The sequence below is a fragment of the Toxotes jaculatrix genome, chromosome 16, assembly GCF_017976425.1.
Source record: "Toxotes jaculatrix isolate fToxJac2 chromosome 16, fToxJac2.pri, whole genome shotgun sequence".
Lineage (NCBI taxonomy): Eukaryota > Metazoa > Chordata > Actinopteri > Toxotidae > Toxotes > Toxotes jaculatrix.
In genome coordinates, this window is record NC_054409.1 from 9,306,881 (window position 1) to 9,320,881 (window position 14,001).

Sequence of the window (14,001 nt, forward strand, 5' to 3'; positions counted from 1 at the left end):
CACAATAGCTTCTTCAAAGTAGTTTTTCAGAACACCATGCATGTGAGGCTCAAATTTAAAAAGAAAATTGAGTGTGCGAGGTCATGGAGGAGTCTCTGGCCCTGTCTCTAACAATTCCACTTTATCAGTTGGTGGTTATAAATAAGGATGTTTTTCAAAAACATTGCCCAAAGCTTGTAATGTGACTGTGGTGACTACAAGAGAAAATTCATGTAAAGATTTAAAAGATGTGTTTGATATCTTTTTAGAAGTGGAGATAAAGCTCTTTATCCTTTAGCACTACTCCATTTCTTTATGTGTCTGCTGAAAGATACTCCACTGTTTCTGATTTATAAAGGATGCTTCCCTGTAGATGTGGCACAGAAATAAGCTCTGCAGTTTTTTTGTTTTGTTTTTTTTTTTTGTTATCTTTTTTGTTGTTTTCATACATCCGGGTAATGTATACAAACCTTGCTGGTTTGTGTTTTTGGCTGAACAACCAGTTCCTTGTCACTTGAGACCTCATGTGTTCTCTTTGTCTGCCTTATTACTTGAAACCACGAGCATCTGAGAATGAGAGTTGCTAAAGTGGTGTGTGGTGTACTGTGTATGCAAAAACAGGAGGGAGTGTACAGTAGCAGTGTTTGTCCTTGTGCAATTAGCAGATTATTATTATTTTTTTGTTCATTTTCAAATTAATGAAAAAATGAAGTCAGTGACTAATGGACATGTATGTGAACAGAGAGACGAACGGCTAAATAAAGAAATAAGAGAGTAAGTATTACTGACTACAGACAAAGCAGCATTGTGTTTTCTGCTTTCAGTACAGTTGGGTTCCCATCAAATTAGCACCCTGAGTTACCAATCCTCATCATCAGAAACCCTGCCTAATTGTTTGGTGGCTCCTCCAGTTTCACTTGTTTACCAAGTGATTGCTGTGCATTGTTATTCAGCTGGCAGGGCACTAATTTCCTCAAGCACATGTTCATCGGTTTTAATGTTATTTGACTTTAATCCTGATTTACATTTTGTTTTTCTCTTGATTTTGTTTAATTTAGTTGTGGTGGTTGTGATTAAAAAAACAACAACAACAACAACAAAACAAAACAAAAAAAACAGAGTGCAAGTATTTGGTTAAGTAAAGTAGGAGGCTGTCAGAAGAAACTTCCTGGTAAACAGGTAAAACAGGTGGAGCAGTCGTCCACTCAGAAGGCTTTATGATAATGAGGAGTAAGTAAAGGAGGAGCACTGCAAAGCAAGAGCACCAGACAGCACACTGCTGCTTGATCCTTTGTATTCCATTCAAACGCGTTTGGATGTAGTATTAGCATTCAGGTAACATCAATATAACCTTCAACAGGTTAAATATAGAAGGGTTTTTTTTTTTTTTGCATCCACTGCCTGTGATAATCTCTATTTCTGACCACTTGCTCTCAATGATTTTTTCCCAAAGAGAACCGCTATGATCAGACAAAGCTGTGGTCGCTGGAGGTCAGCTTTCTCCCTCTGCTGCCTGCCTTGGATCTCTGGCTTCTTGTTATGTTCTGTTGCTCTCTTAAGCACAGGTAAGAATACAAATACACAAGGACATAAATACAAGACAACACATACACATGTATATGTTATCTGCTTCCCTGTATTTCATGATATGACTTTTAATGAAGTATCTTTTTTACAAGTGCTCGCTCTTAGCTTCATGTCTTTTTGCTGATGAACACTGCCGAGCTTTAGGCCTCAGTGGTGTGAGATTTCCCATGTGTTACCATGGAGCTCACAGTCTGTCCAATCAGGCTTTGCGATTATGCCTCCAGATGACGGTTGACTCCCTAATGTTCCAGGGATTTGAGCTCATATGTTTTTTTGAGGGTGTGGCTATATATATATATGTGTGTGTGTGTGTGTGTGTGTGTGTGTGTATATATATATTTATACATATGACCTCTGAACAGTTACAGTTAACAGTATGGAAAGAACTGATGGGAGATACACAGGTTAGCCACAATATTAAAATTAGTTACCAGTTGAGTCTATCTAGCTCTCTATCTCTCTCTACGTGCTGGTTTGTGTTTTTCATCACTCCATCTCTGTCTAAATAGCAACTCTGTTTTCAACCCTCTTTATTTGGCACATCTGCCAAAGAAACATGTACATGCCAAGCGTCCACTTATTTTTGAACCCTTGCAATTCGGCCACTGGGTGTTAAAAGGGCTATATCTCACACACAGTTCCTTCAATATTGATGTAAACCCACTCAAATTAAAGCTCAGACACTTGGCACGTTAATGTAGTATGCATTATTTTTTTATTTCAAGCCAAATGTGCTGAAGCACAGAGCCTGAGGAACAAAAAAAAAAAACCTGTACACACTGTACAGTTTTTTGTGTACAGGTTAAGTGTTTACAGTACAGTCTGTACACACTTAACCTCTGACTTTAATACTCTGTGGAGTGCTGCTGATTGAACTCTTTTCTTTTTTTTAAATTATAACTACTGCATGAAATTACTCTTAAAAAGCTCTTAATGTAATTCTTGTAAGTGTCTTTTATATTCCTGAGTGGCATTTGGCTGCAGCTAGCATGTTTATGTTTTTGTTGCCATCTCAGTCAGACATCCTTTGAGAAAAGAATGTGAATCAATATTAAATGTATCCATAAAACTGTTCACATGGAGACTAGGTACTGTGGTGCAGTGAATATGAAAGAATAATAGCTTCTTGTCCTTAAGGATTAAAAAATGGGTGCGGGGGGGGGGGGGGGGGGGGGGGGGGGGGGGGATTAGGAAACAGGTAATTTGTGTGTATCATTAATTTTAATGCTTGTCTGAATTTCTGAAGAACTGAGATGTGTACAAGGGATGCAGGTAACATCCACAGGCCCACAGACCATCCGGAAGGCCGAGGGAGAGAGCGTAACTTTGGGCTGCAGCTACACACCAAGCCCCTTAGATGCCGGAGAACTTGACATCGAATGGTCTGTGGTCAGTCCAGACACCACGCAGAAAGATCAGATGGTAAGACTCTGAAAGACAATGGCGCAAATCATACTATAAATGTACACTATGGGTCTGAATACTACCAAATTACAAAGTTCTTTCCAAGAAACTTTGAAATGATTCGGAAGGTACTTGGAAATTATGGACCAGCTCTTCAACATCTCGAGCACAGTTGAGACTTAATAAGGATTCAGAACACAATTAGGACAACATAAACGCTAGAAACCCCTATATAACCTTAGTATCATGACACCAGCATCTTTACAACATCTAATCCATTCAGATTTCACACCTCTTTTGAAATTCTCAACCTCATGTGATGATGTGTGTGTCTCTACTAGTCTAAATCAGAGTTCAGTCCAGGAGATGGGAGCAAGGACGAACTCCTACCACCTTTTTAATTTCACAGGAATTAGTTGTTTATCCCATTTGCCTTTTAAATTAAATAAGTCATTAGTGTTGGAGACTTGAAAGGATGTTTTTTCCCCCCATTTCTTCCCGTAGGCAGCAGACATTTACACACACACACACACACACACACACACACACACACAGTCAATACAAGGATTGACCAGGGGCTGTTGTAGTAAAGTGACCGGCGGAGATTATTGGTTCTTGTGCAAATTGAATACTTTATACTGCAGTCAAACACTTAAACAGTACTTTCCTTTCTAACTCTTTACTGTAAATGAGTCAAAATGTTTGTTCACCGGAAACTTAAAGCTACTCTAATCAATTTTTGGCCATTAAAGGGCAGAGGAACCGATTAAACAAGCTGAAAGGCACACAGCACTGACATACTGTCACACTACAAAATCATACACTAATGTGTTAGCAGACAATAACTTATACAAAGAAAACAAAACAAAACATTATCATCCCAGTAAGACAGAGCAACATTAGCATTCATCTGGGGCTGTGCTTATGTCCTCCAGATCAATGTTGGTCCACTATATACTGTTCTTACTGTCTCTGGTTTGGTTTCAATGAACAGAGATACTACTTCTTCTTCTTTAGCTGCCAGGTATTACACATTCTTCACCAGCCAGTTGCAAACTTTATCTGTCTGCCTTTTTGGATTTATCAGAGCTTGTTTGCTGAAAATAGCTGCTGGGAATAAGGTTGATGAGAGTGCAGAAAAAAAAAATATGGTCTAAAATCAAAACAATGAGCTAAAGGCAGCCAAAAAGTCAATTAAAACTGTCATTCAGAGTCGTTTCTTACTTACATTTCTTTTTTTCTTTGTTTTCCCTCAGCTAATGTCATACACAGGTGGCACTAAATACATCTATGATAACCACGCTCTTGCAAAAGGGCTCAGCTTTGCTGCTCCTGACCCCTCGATGGGTGACGCTTCGCTCTCAATCTCTGAGCTGTCACCTGCTCATACCGCTACCTACCAGTGTAAAGTAAAGAAATCACCTGGAGTGGACATGCGCAAGGTGTCACTGGTGGTGATGGGTAAGACCAAGGGCATTGGGTTGCATTGGGTTGCATCCTGGGATTAACACATGGTTTCATGGGAAAAGCAGCTGCACAATTTACTTTTAAGATTTTGGGATGCAAGTGCCAGTGTGCATTACACATCCAGTTTGCTACTAAAGACATTTTTGAGATCTACTATCAGCTATAGTTTTATCTTTCAAGACTACTACATCATTAGTACAATGATTCCATACTCTGTATTCATTAGTGGCTTGCGGAGGTCAGTTTTGTTAAAGGTCACATGGATGTCAGCAAAAACCAGGATAATGGCTCCCTCGGTCTCTCCTGTTATAAAAGACTTTTATCTGTCAGGTTTTGTTCAGTTAAAGAAATATTGTTTAATGAGAAATTGCAGCCCAATTTTGAGTCAAATTGTTGCAATTTTATCTAACGCTTTATGCATTTAATCTGAAACACAGCCAAATTTCACCAGTATATGAGAAAATGAATTCTATTCCCTCAAACAATACATCACAAAAACACATCACCCAAATCTATACTTTCACTATTCTTACATCTTTTTTAACAGTTTAACACAATTCAAAGTTTCAGAGAAAAAAAAAAAGTCACATTCAAACAATCACGAAACATGAAACTTGCCTCATCTGCCGACGGAGCAAACGGAGATAGGTGCCTTGATCGAGGTAGCTGAGGTGAAAGTTTTGACCACTGCGATTATATGAATTAACTGAAGGAAGATGACTCTCTCTGAAAAGAAAACTGATACAGAATAGCCATTTGATGAGAGAAGACAGTAATTTCAGGTAGCACTTCACTTAGAACCATTTGTCAGGGTATTCAGTCTTAAAGTTAGCCAGGGAAGTAAAGTAATTTACTTGATTCTAGTCCAACTCATTCTCTCTGAAGAGCTCGGGAAGTAGCTTGGAGGGGAAGAGGGTCACTTCATTGACAGATTTATCACGATTTTGAGTCTGATACTGTATTAAATCACTTCTTATAAAGATGTTTCGTGATTGAACAAATAATTGGCCCAGGTAAAAAAAAAAAAAAAAACTACAGGGTCCATCAGAATATAGTTTTAAAGGAGAAGATTTGATGTGATTTTAATTGTATATTTTCATTCAATACATACAATTTCTCATTTTATCAGGTGATCAATCAGAGCTATAAGTTAACAGGGCACTGATTTCATTTCATTTCTCTATACAACTTCACTGAACTTAATCACTTGCTGTAATTAGATTAACAAAAGAAGTACTGTGCACATGAGACCTTGTGAGTTTTGTCCATTTCTTCAGGACTTATATACCGCTGAGCCTCCAGCATTTCATTTTTATTGAGCTTAATATTATATGAGCCTGCCTGGACCATAAACAGTGACAAGAATTACAACTAATGGCTAAAACTTTTTTTTTTCTTTTCACAATCAGTCTAAATATAAGAGAAAGTGAAAGGAAGAAACTAACAACAAAATTCACAGTATTTTTTATGCTAGCATTGATTTTCTGTTGGAAGAATTTATGTGGACACATTTGATTACTTCTTTAATGTGCGTCATGTACGTTTAACCCTAATTTAATGGATTTTTTTTCCTTTAAAAGGATCCAAACAGTCTAATCTGACCAAGTGTGTCCAAAAATAACACCCTCATGCTAACTCACCTTCATCTAGCTCTGCCTTGGTTATCTCACCATCATTCAAACAGAGTTTGGAGTTTGTTTAACAAAACATTTCCTAGATGAAACTGATTATTTGATCAACTGACGCATTCATTTTGCATAATCAGTGGGACAACTGACTTGTTAGACCTAAATTATTTCTTAGGACTCTACTCTCATACTGACTTTAAAGGTTCAGCTTGGTACAAAAGCTATCAAAGGAAATCACCTCCTAGGAAACGAGCACCTTGTTAAAGAATTATGCATACCAAAGTCTCACATGGCAGCAGACGGCCAACAGCTAGTTTCATGCCGACAACAACACAGACAGTCCTGAAAGTCATTTCATAGACCAGGTTCTTTGTATGATCCTGCTAAGCGTTCATGAAAATGCATGAACAAACGCATGGCTGGGTTTCTTTATATTTCTGCTACTGTTGTGTAAATTAAGAAGCGCACACTTAAGTGTGTGAAATGTTGCAGATGAAATGACATTCAGCTTCATCTTTTCACCATAAGTATCAAATAATGTAATCAACCTCACCTTAATCAACACCCGTTTCTATCCTCTTTAACCCTTTCAGGACAGTGCTGGGTTTAAACTGCTAACGTCATCATGAACTCATTAAGCTTTCATCCTCACATTGATTCTGATGTTCAAATATTTATTTATTATTTCTTAAAGGTACATTTCTTGCTAACTCGTACATTTTATAGAATGTTTGAGGAAAAAAAGCTTCAAATTGTTGTATCACCTACCAATATGGTGTGAATTCTTGTTATTATAGCCAGAATCAAAATGGTTCCTCCCAATTTCATACTGAAGCTATGCTTTCCTGTATTTAAAGAAACAGATTGAAAATGGCAGCACGAAATGATCCATTTGTTGTGTGATTTTAGTGAAGCCGTCTGTGCCTAAATGCTGGGTGGAAGGAGGGGAGCTGGTTGGCGAGGCTGTGTCTCTGCACTGCCAGTCTGCAAAAGGCTCCACTCCCTTAAAGTACACGTGGAGGAGAGAAAGCACAGGGCCCATCCCTGCCATAGCCACACAGAGTAAGTGTGACCTCTGCTGACGTCACGATGCTACTACACATCAAAGAGAACACGAGTGTGCATGTGTGTGTTTATGTGTGTTTGGGTGGGGGCTGGCGACAGGCACTACTGTAGAATTTGATTACGTGTAAACAAAACGCTGTCTTCTTTTTCAACATACAGTATGTGCTTATTGTTTTCAGCATTTATTAAGGAACACAAGATTAGTGTTTATTCTGACTTTTTTTATATAAAAAAAATCATCAAAAGTAGAAAATTTAAGTGAAAAAATCTGTAAGAAATAATGTTTTGCAGATCAAACACTATGTAGTAAAGAGAGTTTATTTTTGATTTTCCTGGAGGGGCTCTGGTGCAGAATAAGCAGCTTATTGACATTTTCTTTTCCCTCTTTATAACACAAACATTTCCTGAGCTGCTTTTGACATTGTTTACTGTAAACTGCATTGATCAGTGTCCTCTTGCAGTTTTGACTGCAGGCTGACAGAATCTAGAATCTATGTGAATAGATGTACTTTAAAAAAAGATAATAATAAAACCTATAAGGCTTTTGTATGTACAGAATGTACTGCATGTGTTGATCTGTGTTTGTGTGCATGTTTTCTCAGACAGTGTGACTGGGGAGCTGAAAATCAGCAACCACTCGCAGAGTTCCGCAGGAATCTACCTTTGTGAGGTGACCAACGCTGTTGGAGCTGAACACTGCAGGATCAACCTGAAAGCGAACAAACGTAAGGGAATGCACCCCCACACAGAATGGTTCCAGCTGACAGACATCATGCGTGACACACTCATGTGATCATCAAAGACCTAGATTTCATCCTCTTACGTCTTCTCTCTCTGTAGTTGTGCCACAATCTCCTCATTGCTCCACTTCTCACACACCGGATTTTAATCATGATGCTCAGTAATGTCGGTGAATCTTCCTCACTGTGTCGTTTGAACAGGAGGACACACTCACTGGCAAGAAGTAACTTTATTTATAGAAATTTTAAGGCATCCGCTCGTCATGATCCTGCTGTTGAGTCACTCATGAGTAATGCTGAAATGATTCTGCTGCCTTTAACTGTACGTCAACGGTCCCTAATTTAGGCTTTATGAGGCTTAGATCAAAAGCACCTCGTCAGCTCTGAATGGTTGACAGGCTGTATAAATGTAAATAGAAGCAACACTATCTTCATAAGAAAATCCAGAAATTCCCTTAAATGAGGACAGTCCATGTACAGTAAAACCTGTGAACAGCTCTGAGCACAGACAGAAGTCAGAGACATACCAAAGCTGTCTCACAGGGAGACAGGAGAGCACTGACAGAGAGTACAGTCAGTGATTCAGCATACCATTACAGAATAAATCACCTCAGGATTCAGACTCAAACAAGCACACTGCAATCTATGGATCCATAAAATGAGTTTGTCTTTGTGTGCCTCAGGATCTGTGGACCAGATCCCATCCTTACATCTTGTCGAGCACATAACTCCTAGTGCCGGTGCTCAGATGTTTGGCTTTAGGCAGGGAGGCATTCATTTTCATTTTGAGTCCAAGGTGTCCTAGAACAGAGGTTTTTTTGCTAAGCTAAGCTAACCATCTGCTGGCAATTCATATTTAGCACTCAGATGAAGGTGGCATTGATCTTCTCATCTAACCCTTGGCAAGAAAAGCGAATAAGCATATTTCCCAAAATGTTGAATTATTCCTTTAAAATGAGGTTGTTTTTCTTCCATGAAAGTCATTTCACAAAAAGTTAGTCATACGTGACTTTCACTGGACAGTGACAATAAAATCTATAATGGGGAACTGTGAGAAGTCATTATTTAACTTTGGAGGGTGATAAGCCAGAACAGTTAGGAACCAATTCCCAACACAATATGGATTCTTCACACTTCTTTTCTGTCACAGAGCTTCTGAGATGATAATTCCTTGTTATTCATACCGATTTTACAGCTCCAAACAGAGCAGCTGTGATAGTTGGCACCGTTGTGGGCTCTCTGCTCCTCATCTTCATCCTGCTGGTCATCATCGTGCTTCTTTGCTGGAAGTTGAGCGGCAGATTTCACCATGAGAAGGAGTTCTCCAATGAGATCAGGTACTGTACAGAACTGCAGAGACAGCAGAGACAGCAGGGAAGACTTAGAGGTTTTGGCAGCTTCATGGTTAGATAACTGAGCTACTGAAAGGAAGGAACAAATCCACACATACTGTATTGTCTGGCCAGTTTCTCCTAGTACCTCATTTAGCACCAAAAAGTCCCATGAGTATGAAACTCCTGTGTCTGTTAGTGTTGAGTAGTTTTGTCAGCTTAAGTTAAAGAATAGGAACATTTCGATGAAACAGTATTGTGTACACATTTCAGACTGTTAAATCTGCAAGACGTATGAATAACAACATGTTTTTTGGCTTCATGAGACACAAAAAAAAAAAAAAAAAAAATGAGAACAGAGATCAAAAACATGACATCAGCAACTGAACTTTAAAAGACAGAGAGGCAATTATAAATGTGTGTTACAAGATACAAAACAACACACATCAAAGCCATTCGGTTAAGAATAGAAGCAAAATCCTAGACTTGAATTAAATCCGGGACAGAAATATGTAAATACAACAAAAATATAAACGGAAAAAGATACGTTTTATTTAAGCCTCTTTGAGACAACACAAGTCTAGACTCTGATTGCACTTCATTTTTCCTCGTTCATCTATACCCCTAATGGTCCTAATACGAAGCCTCACAGAACAATTTGATGAAGTCCTGTGGAAATCCAAGGTTAGATGTGATCAGTGCAAAAGCAGGTATACTGATGCAAATGTAAGTGCTGACATTATAAATAACATCAGTTCTGCCGTAAGCATTGTCTGAAAGTCTGAGTGGGATTCATTAAAAGTTACAAACTCTTTCTTACTGTTGATCTTCTCCGTCTGTCTTTAGAGACTGAAACACAAGAAGCTCTCTAGAGTCAACAAACTCTCCTGGGTGGTCTTGTCTTAGACGTGTAGCATTTATATACAGTTAATTAAATCATGGAGTCACATCAGAAAATGACATTTCCAAAGGACATTAAAACTCCTTCCCTGGGTAAAACTACTGTAGCCTATGCCAGTTAAATTAAATTTTATTTTCAGCTTTCACTACATCTATCAAGAAACATAATGAACATACTGCAGCTATTATCTGTAAATCCAATTATGTGTTGTTTTGAGCAAGCATAGGCCTATGTGGATTTTAAAGAAAAAGTTTGACTTTACAGAAAATACTCACACAAGTTATTTTGGGCTCTTAGCAGGTGCCACGCAGCCAACACAGACTCCTGAGGCTGCTGTGCCTGGCAAAGAAATAGTCAGATACATAAACCAATTAGCCATAACCAGGTACCTGTTTTAATGTTGTGGCTGATCAGTATCAACCACTGTAAAACAGTGGATTTTTCTTTTTACACAAATGAGATACAACATGTAGATTAGTTAGCTGTAGAGGCACTGGTAGACACAGTTTGTTAGTTGGAGAGAGGCAGGCTAGCTGTTTCTCCCCGTTTCCAATTTTAACTGCTAGCTGGTGCTAACTGGTAAACTCATGTGACGTGACAAACATGTGAACGTGGCATTGATCACTTTGCCAGAAAGACCAGCTACCAGTTAGTAAATTTTAGCATGTTAACATGTTAAACTAAGATGTTGACCTCTTATGCACTGCTGTTTTGAAGTACGGCCTCACAGAGCTGCTGTAACCGCGGTAGACTCTTTTAGTCCTTCTATGCAAATGTGGCTTAAGTTTGGGCACAAATGATAAAATTATTTCTTCGGGTTCAACTTGGCCTGCCAAGTTCTTAGTTCTCAGGTTAATGATAAGTTAGGATGATTAATATCAAGCGGCAAATTGTATCTTTTTTTGGCCTGAAATGATTTGACAAGAATATTCAGTTTACAGACGGTAGGTATCTAAGTCTGGGACAAAACTCTTCACAAACTTCACATTTTCACTTGCACATTTTTAAGTTACTGGGCAATACTGTTTGAGATCTCTCCTGCTCTTGAACAGTTTACACCAGAGGTCTTCAACCTGTTCCACAAAGCGCCATGTGGCTGCAGGTTTTTGTTCCAACTAAGCAGCAGCACACCAGACTTGACTCATTTAATCAACTGATCTCAGACAGTTGATTGGACAAACTGTGAGCTCTTGATTGGTTGGAACAAAGACCTACAACCACATGTCCTTGGTAAGGACAGCATGGGACAGAGGGTTCCGTCTCAGGGTCTTTTTGGTCCTCCGATGATGTAAATCAGCAAACGGGATGCACAATAACACACAAAAACGGCTCCAGGGGCAATGTTCTGCAGCTGACCTCCCATCCTGACATCTCTGAGTGGATTTCTCCTTTTGCAAATAAACAATGTCTACCAAAAATAAATTGGAGTTGTGGTTCATATGCAGTTGAAAACAGCCCACATGCTTTCAAAGTACATGTCAAAATGGGAGCAGTGTCAGTGTGGGAGGACAGTGTTGTCTGCAGGAGACGGGGAGGCACTTCAAGCCACAATCCTGATATGAGCTTCTCCATATCAGTGACATACAGGAGTTAAACTCTCTTCACATGAAAATGACATTTTAAAGAAAAGCACATACAACAGAGATGGCAACGCATAATAATTTGAGCCACACAACAATAGTGCCTCTCATATCTGTCACTTACTATTGTTTTCAAGGTAAATGTGGCAGCTTGAAAAGTTTGGGGATGAGTCACGCAAAGCATTGTATCAGTTCAAGTACTCAGTTCTCTGCATTTAAATAAATTACATGAATACATTGAGAAAAATAAGACTCAAGCTCTCCTACGGGACCAAAATGTCAGAGCTTGAAGTGCAAATCTGAAACCAAACCATGTGAATGTATGCTGACAGGCAGTCAGACAAACAAACCAATAGTCCAATATGATATCAAAAGCTTTCAGCCTAGTGTAAAGGGCAACTTTTTTTTATCTCTCTTTTTTTGACATCCATCACATGTTCATCACACCAAATACTGTTAACTGTTTTCATAACAGCCTTGTGTAAAAAGACAAATAACTTGCAGAACAAACCAAGTGTGGGAATTCTCTAAAAATCAGATACCTAATTGAGGTTTACTTTCATTTACTTTGGTTTGTACACATTCTTGTTTGCAGCAGTCCTGTTTTGTTGCATGGCAACATGCACACACCCAAGAAACACAGCCCCGAAGACTTGAGGCACATTGTTTCCCTATTCATCTTAACAAAAGCAAATTTATTCCCTTTACCAGCAAAAAATCTGAGTCCTTGGCCTCCACAGGAGTAGAAAACGCCAAAGTCAATCAGTTGAATGGGTGTTTTCTTTGACAGAGGAGCAGTTCCCAGCTGGTACTGCAAAGTTACATAAATGCAGAATGCAAAGTAGCTTCTAAGCTTGAAATGTTGGCAGCGGTGTTGACGAGGGAAGATCGTACCGCGTGCTTCTTGTCGGTTGCTGGTTGAAACCAGCACCAGAGTGATTTTTATTCTTCCGTAGAAGAAAGACACTGTGAAAGCAGAGTCTCGCTGAGAGCAGGCACTCTTAGGAAGAACCTTTAAATAAGCAAAGACAATAAAGACATATACTCTTCACCTATGGGGCAGCAGTATTGTATATGGATTTAAGCAAGCAGAAGTCAACCAAAACAACAACAGCAGCTGTCTTTCATGAATAATAGCACTTTCAGGAATGCACAAAGTAAGCTGTGCTAAAACATTTAGTCAGTTTAGTGATTAGTCATTTAAAACAATCAACAATAACTTTGATAATCAGTCTTTTGATCATATATCAAGAAAATATTTGCAGGTTCTAGCTTAAAGATGTGAGAATATGCAGCTTTTCTTTCGTTACCATTGGAAATAGAATATTTTTGAGTTTTTTACTGTTTCTGAAGAATGTCACCTTGAAAATTCACAGTTTTGTGACATTTTACAGATTGAAAAATTATTTGATTATGAAAACAAGTATTTGCAAGCCAAATGATTTGCATGAACTGAGCCAATTTCAATTTTTGTCCATGATGGTCGATGTAGCTGTACCCCAAAGTTCCATAAATGAGTTTTACAGTTCTAATTTCATACCAAGAAAGCTCAGTACATTAACTCAGCTGCTGCAGTTGCCTTCTAAACCATTTTACTGTGAAAGAAATCAAGCACTAATTCCCTGAATTCAAATAACTGAACTGAAATTATTTCCTTGGTGGCAAAATCCTCCAACATTGTTGTTTATGTCTCTCCGTTCAACTCTGAACATCAAACAGGGAGGACGTTCTGCCCCCTGAAAGCCGCCCTGTAAGTCGCCATACGAGCCGGAGCGCCAGTCAGTACCCACAGGTGACTTACAGCCCGGTGGGTGGGACCGACGTGAGCTCTTTCAGCGAAGGATGCACACACACACCCCCGAGCAACAGCTGCACAACAGTCAAATGCAAACCACTTGAATATGACCTCAAGTACGGATATGCAGTGTGACAACCACCGACAAAGCCAACGTGAGAAGCTTTCAGCTCCCGTTGCAACGTACGAATAGAAGACTGGAAACTTGAAACTGAATATGTGGAGCAGCAACAGTCTCACAGAGTTTAATTAACTGAACTCAAAGCTGTGCAGTGTGATGGTTTTATAACATTGTTCATGTGAATTCCTTTAAGACTAAGTTTTCTTCTTTTATGGGTAAATTTTGTAGCCACTATGATTGTTCATTCAAATGCCAATGAATGTCAATGTAGCTGATCTTATATATATATATATCAATTAAAAAAAATCATTATGACAAAGACTAACTTTTCATTTTTAGGTACAAGCTGAAATTAACTGTACCATATTCTGACATTTTTAGGGGGAAGTTTTTTTGTTTTTTT

General features: G+C 38.8%; 2 protein-coding genes across 5 annotated transcripts in view; one reads left to right on the top strand and one right to left on the bottom strand.

Annotated features, from left to right (window-relative positions):
* Positions 1-1,245: 1,245 nt before the first annotated feature.
* vsig8a (V-set and immunoglobulin domain containing 8a) lies at positions 1,246-13,907 on the top strand. Its single transcript, XM_041058430.1, has 8 exons — positions 1,246-1,314; positions 1,433-1,544; positions 2,813-2,988; positions 4,227-4,431; positions 6,975-7,127; positions 7,733-7,855; positions 9,066-9,207; positions 13,402-13,907. Exons 2-8 carry the CDS (start codon positions 1,442-1,444, stop codon positions 13,610-13,612), a joined length of 1,113 nt encoding a protein of 370 aa, XP_040914364.1. The 5' UTR covers positions 1,246-1,314; positions 1,433-1,441; the 3' UTR covers positions 13,613-13,907.
* vav2 (vav 2 guanine nucleotide exchange factor) overlaps positions 9,083-14,001 on the bottom strand; it is a 192,824-nt gene continuing 187,905 nt past the window's right edge. For all 4 annotated transcript variants that reach the window (XM_041058425.1, XM_041058423.1, XM_041058424.1 and 1 more), the window contains 2 exons: positions 10,378-10,441; positions 9,083-9,220 (listed from right to left, as the gene is read on the bottom strand). In XM_041058425.1, coding sequence (XP_040914359.1) covers positions 10,396-10,441 — 46 coding nt within the window. In that variant the 3' untranslated portion in view covers positions 9,083-9,220; positions 10,378-10,395. The remainder of the gene's footprint in view (positions 9,221-10,377; positions 10,442-14,001) is intronic.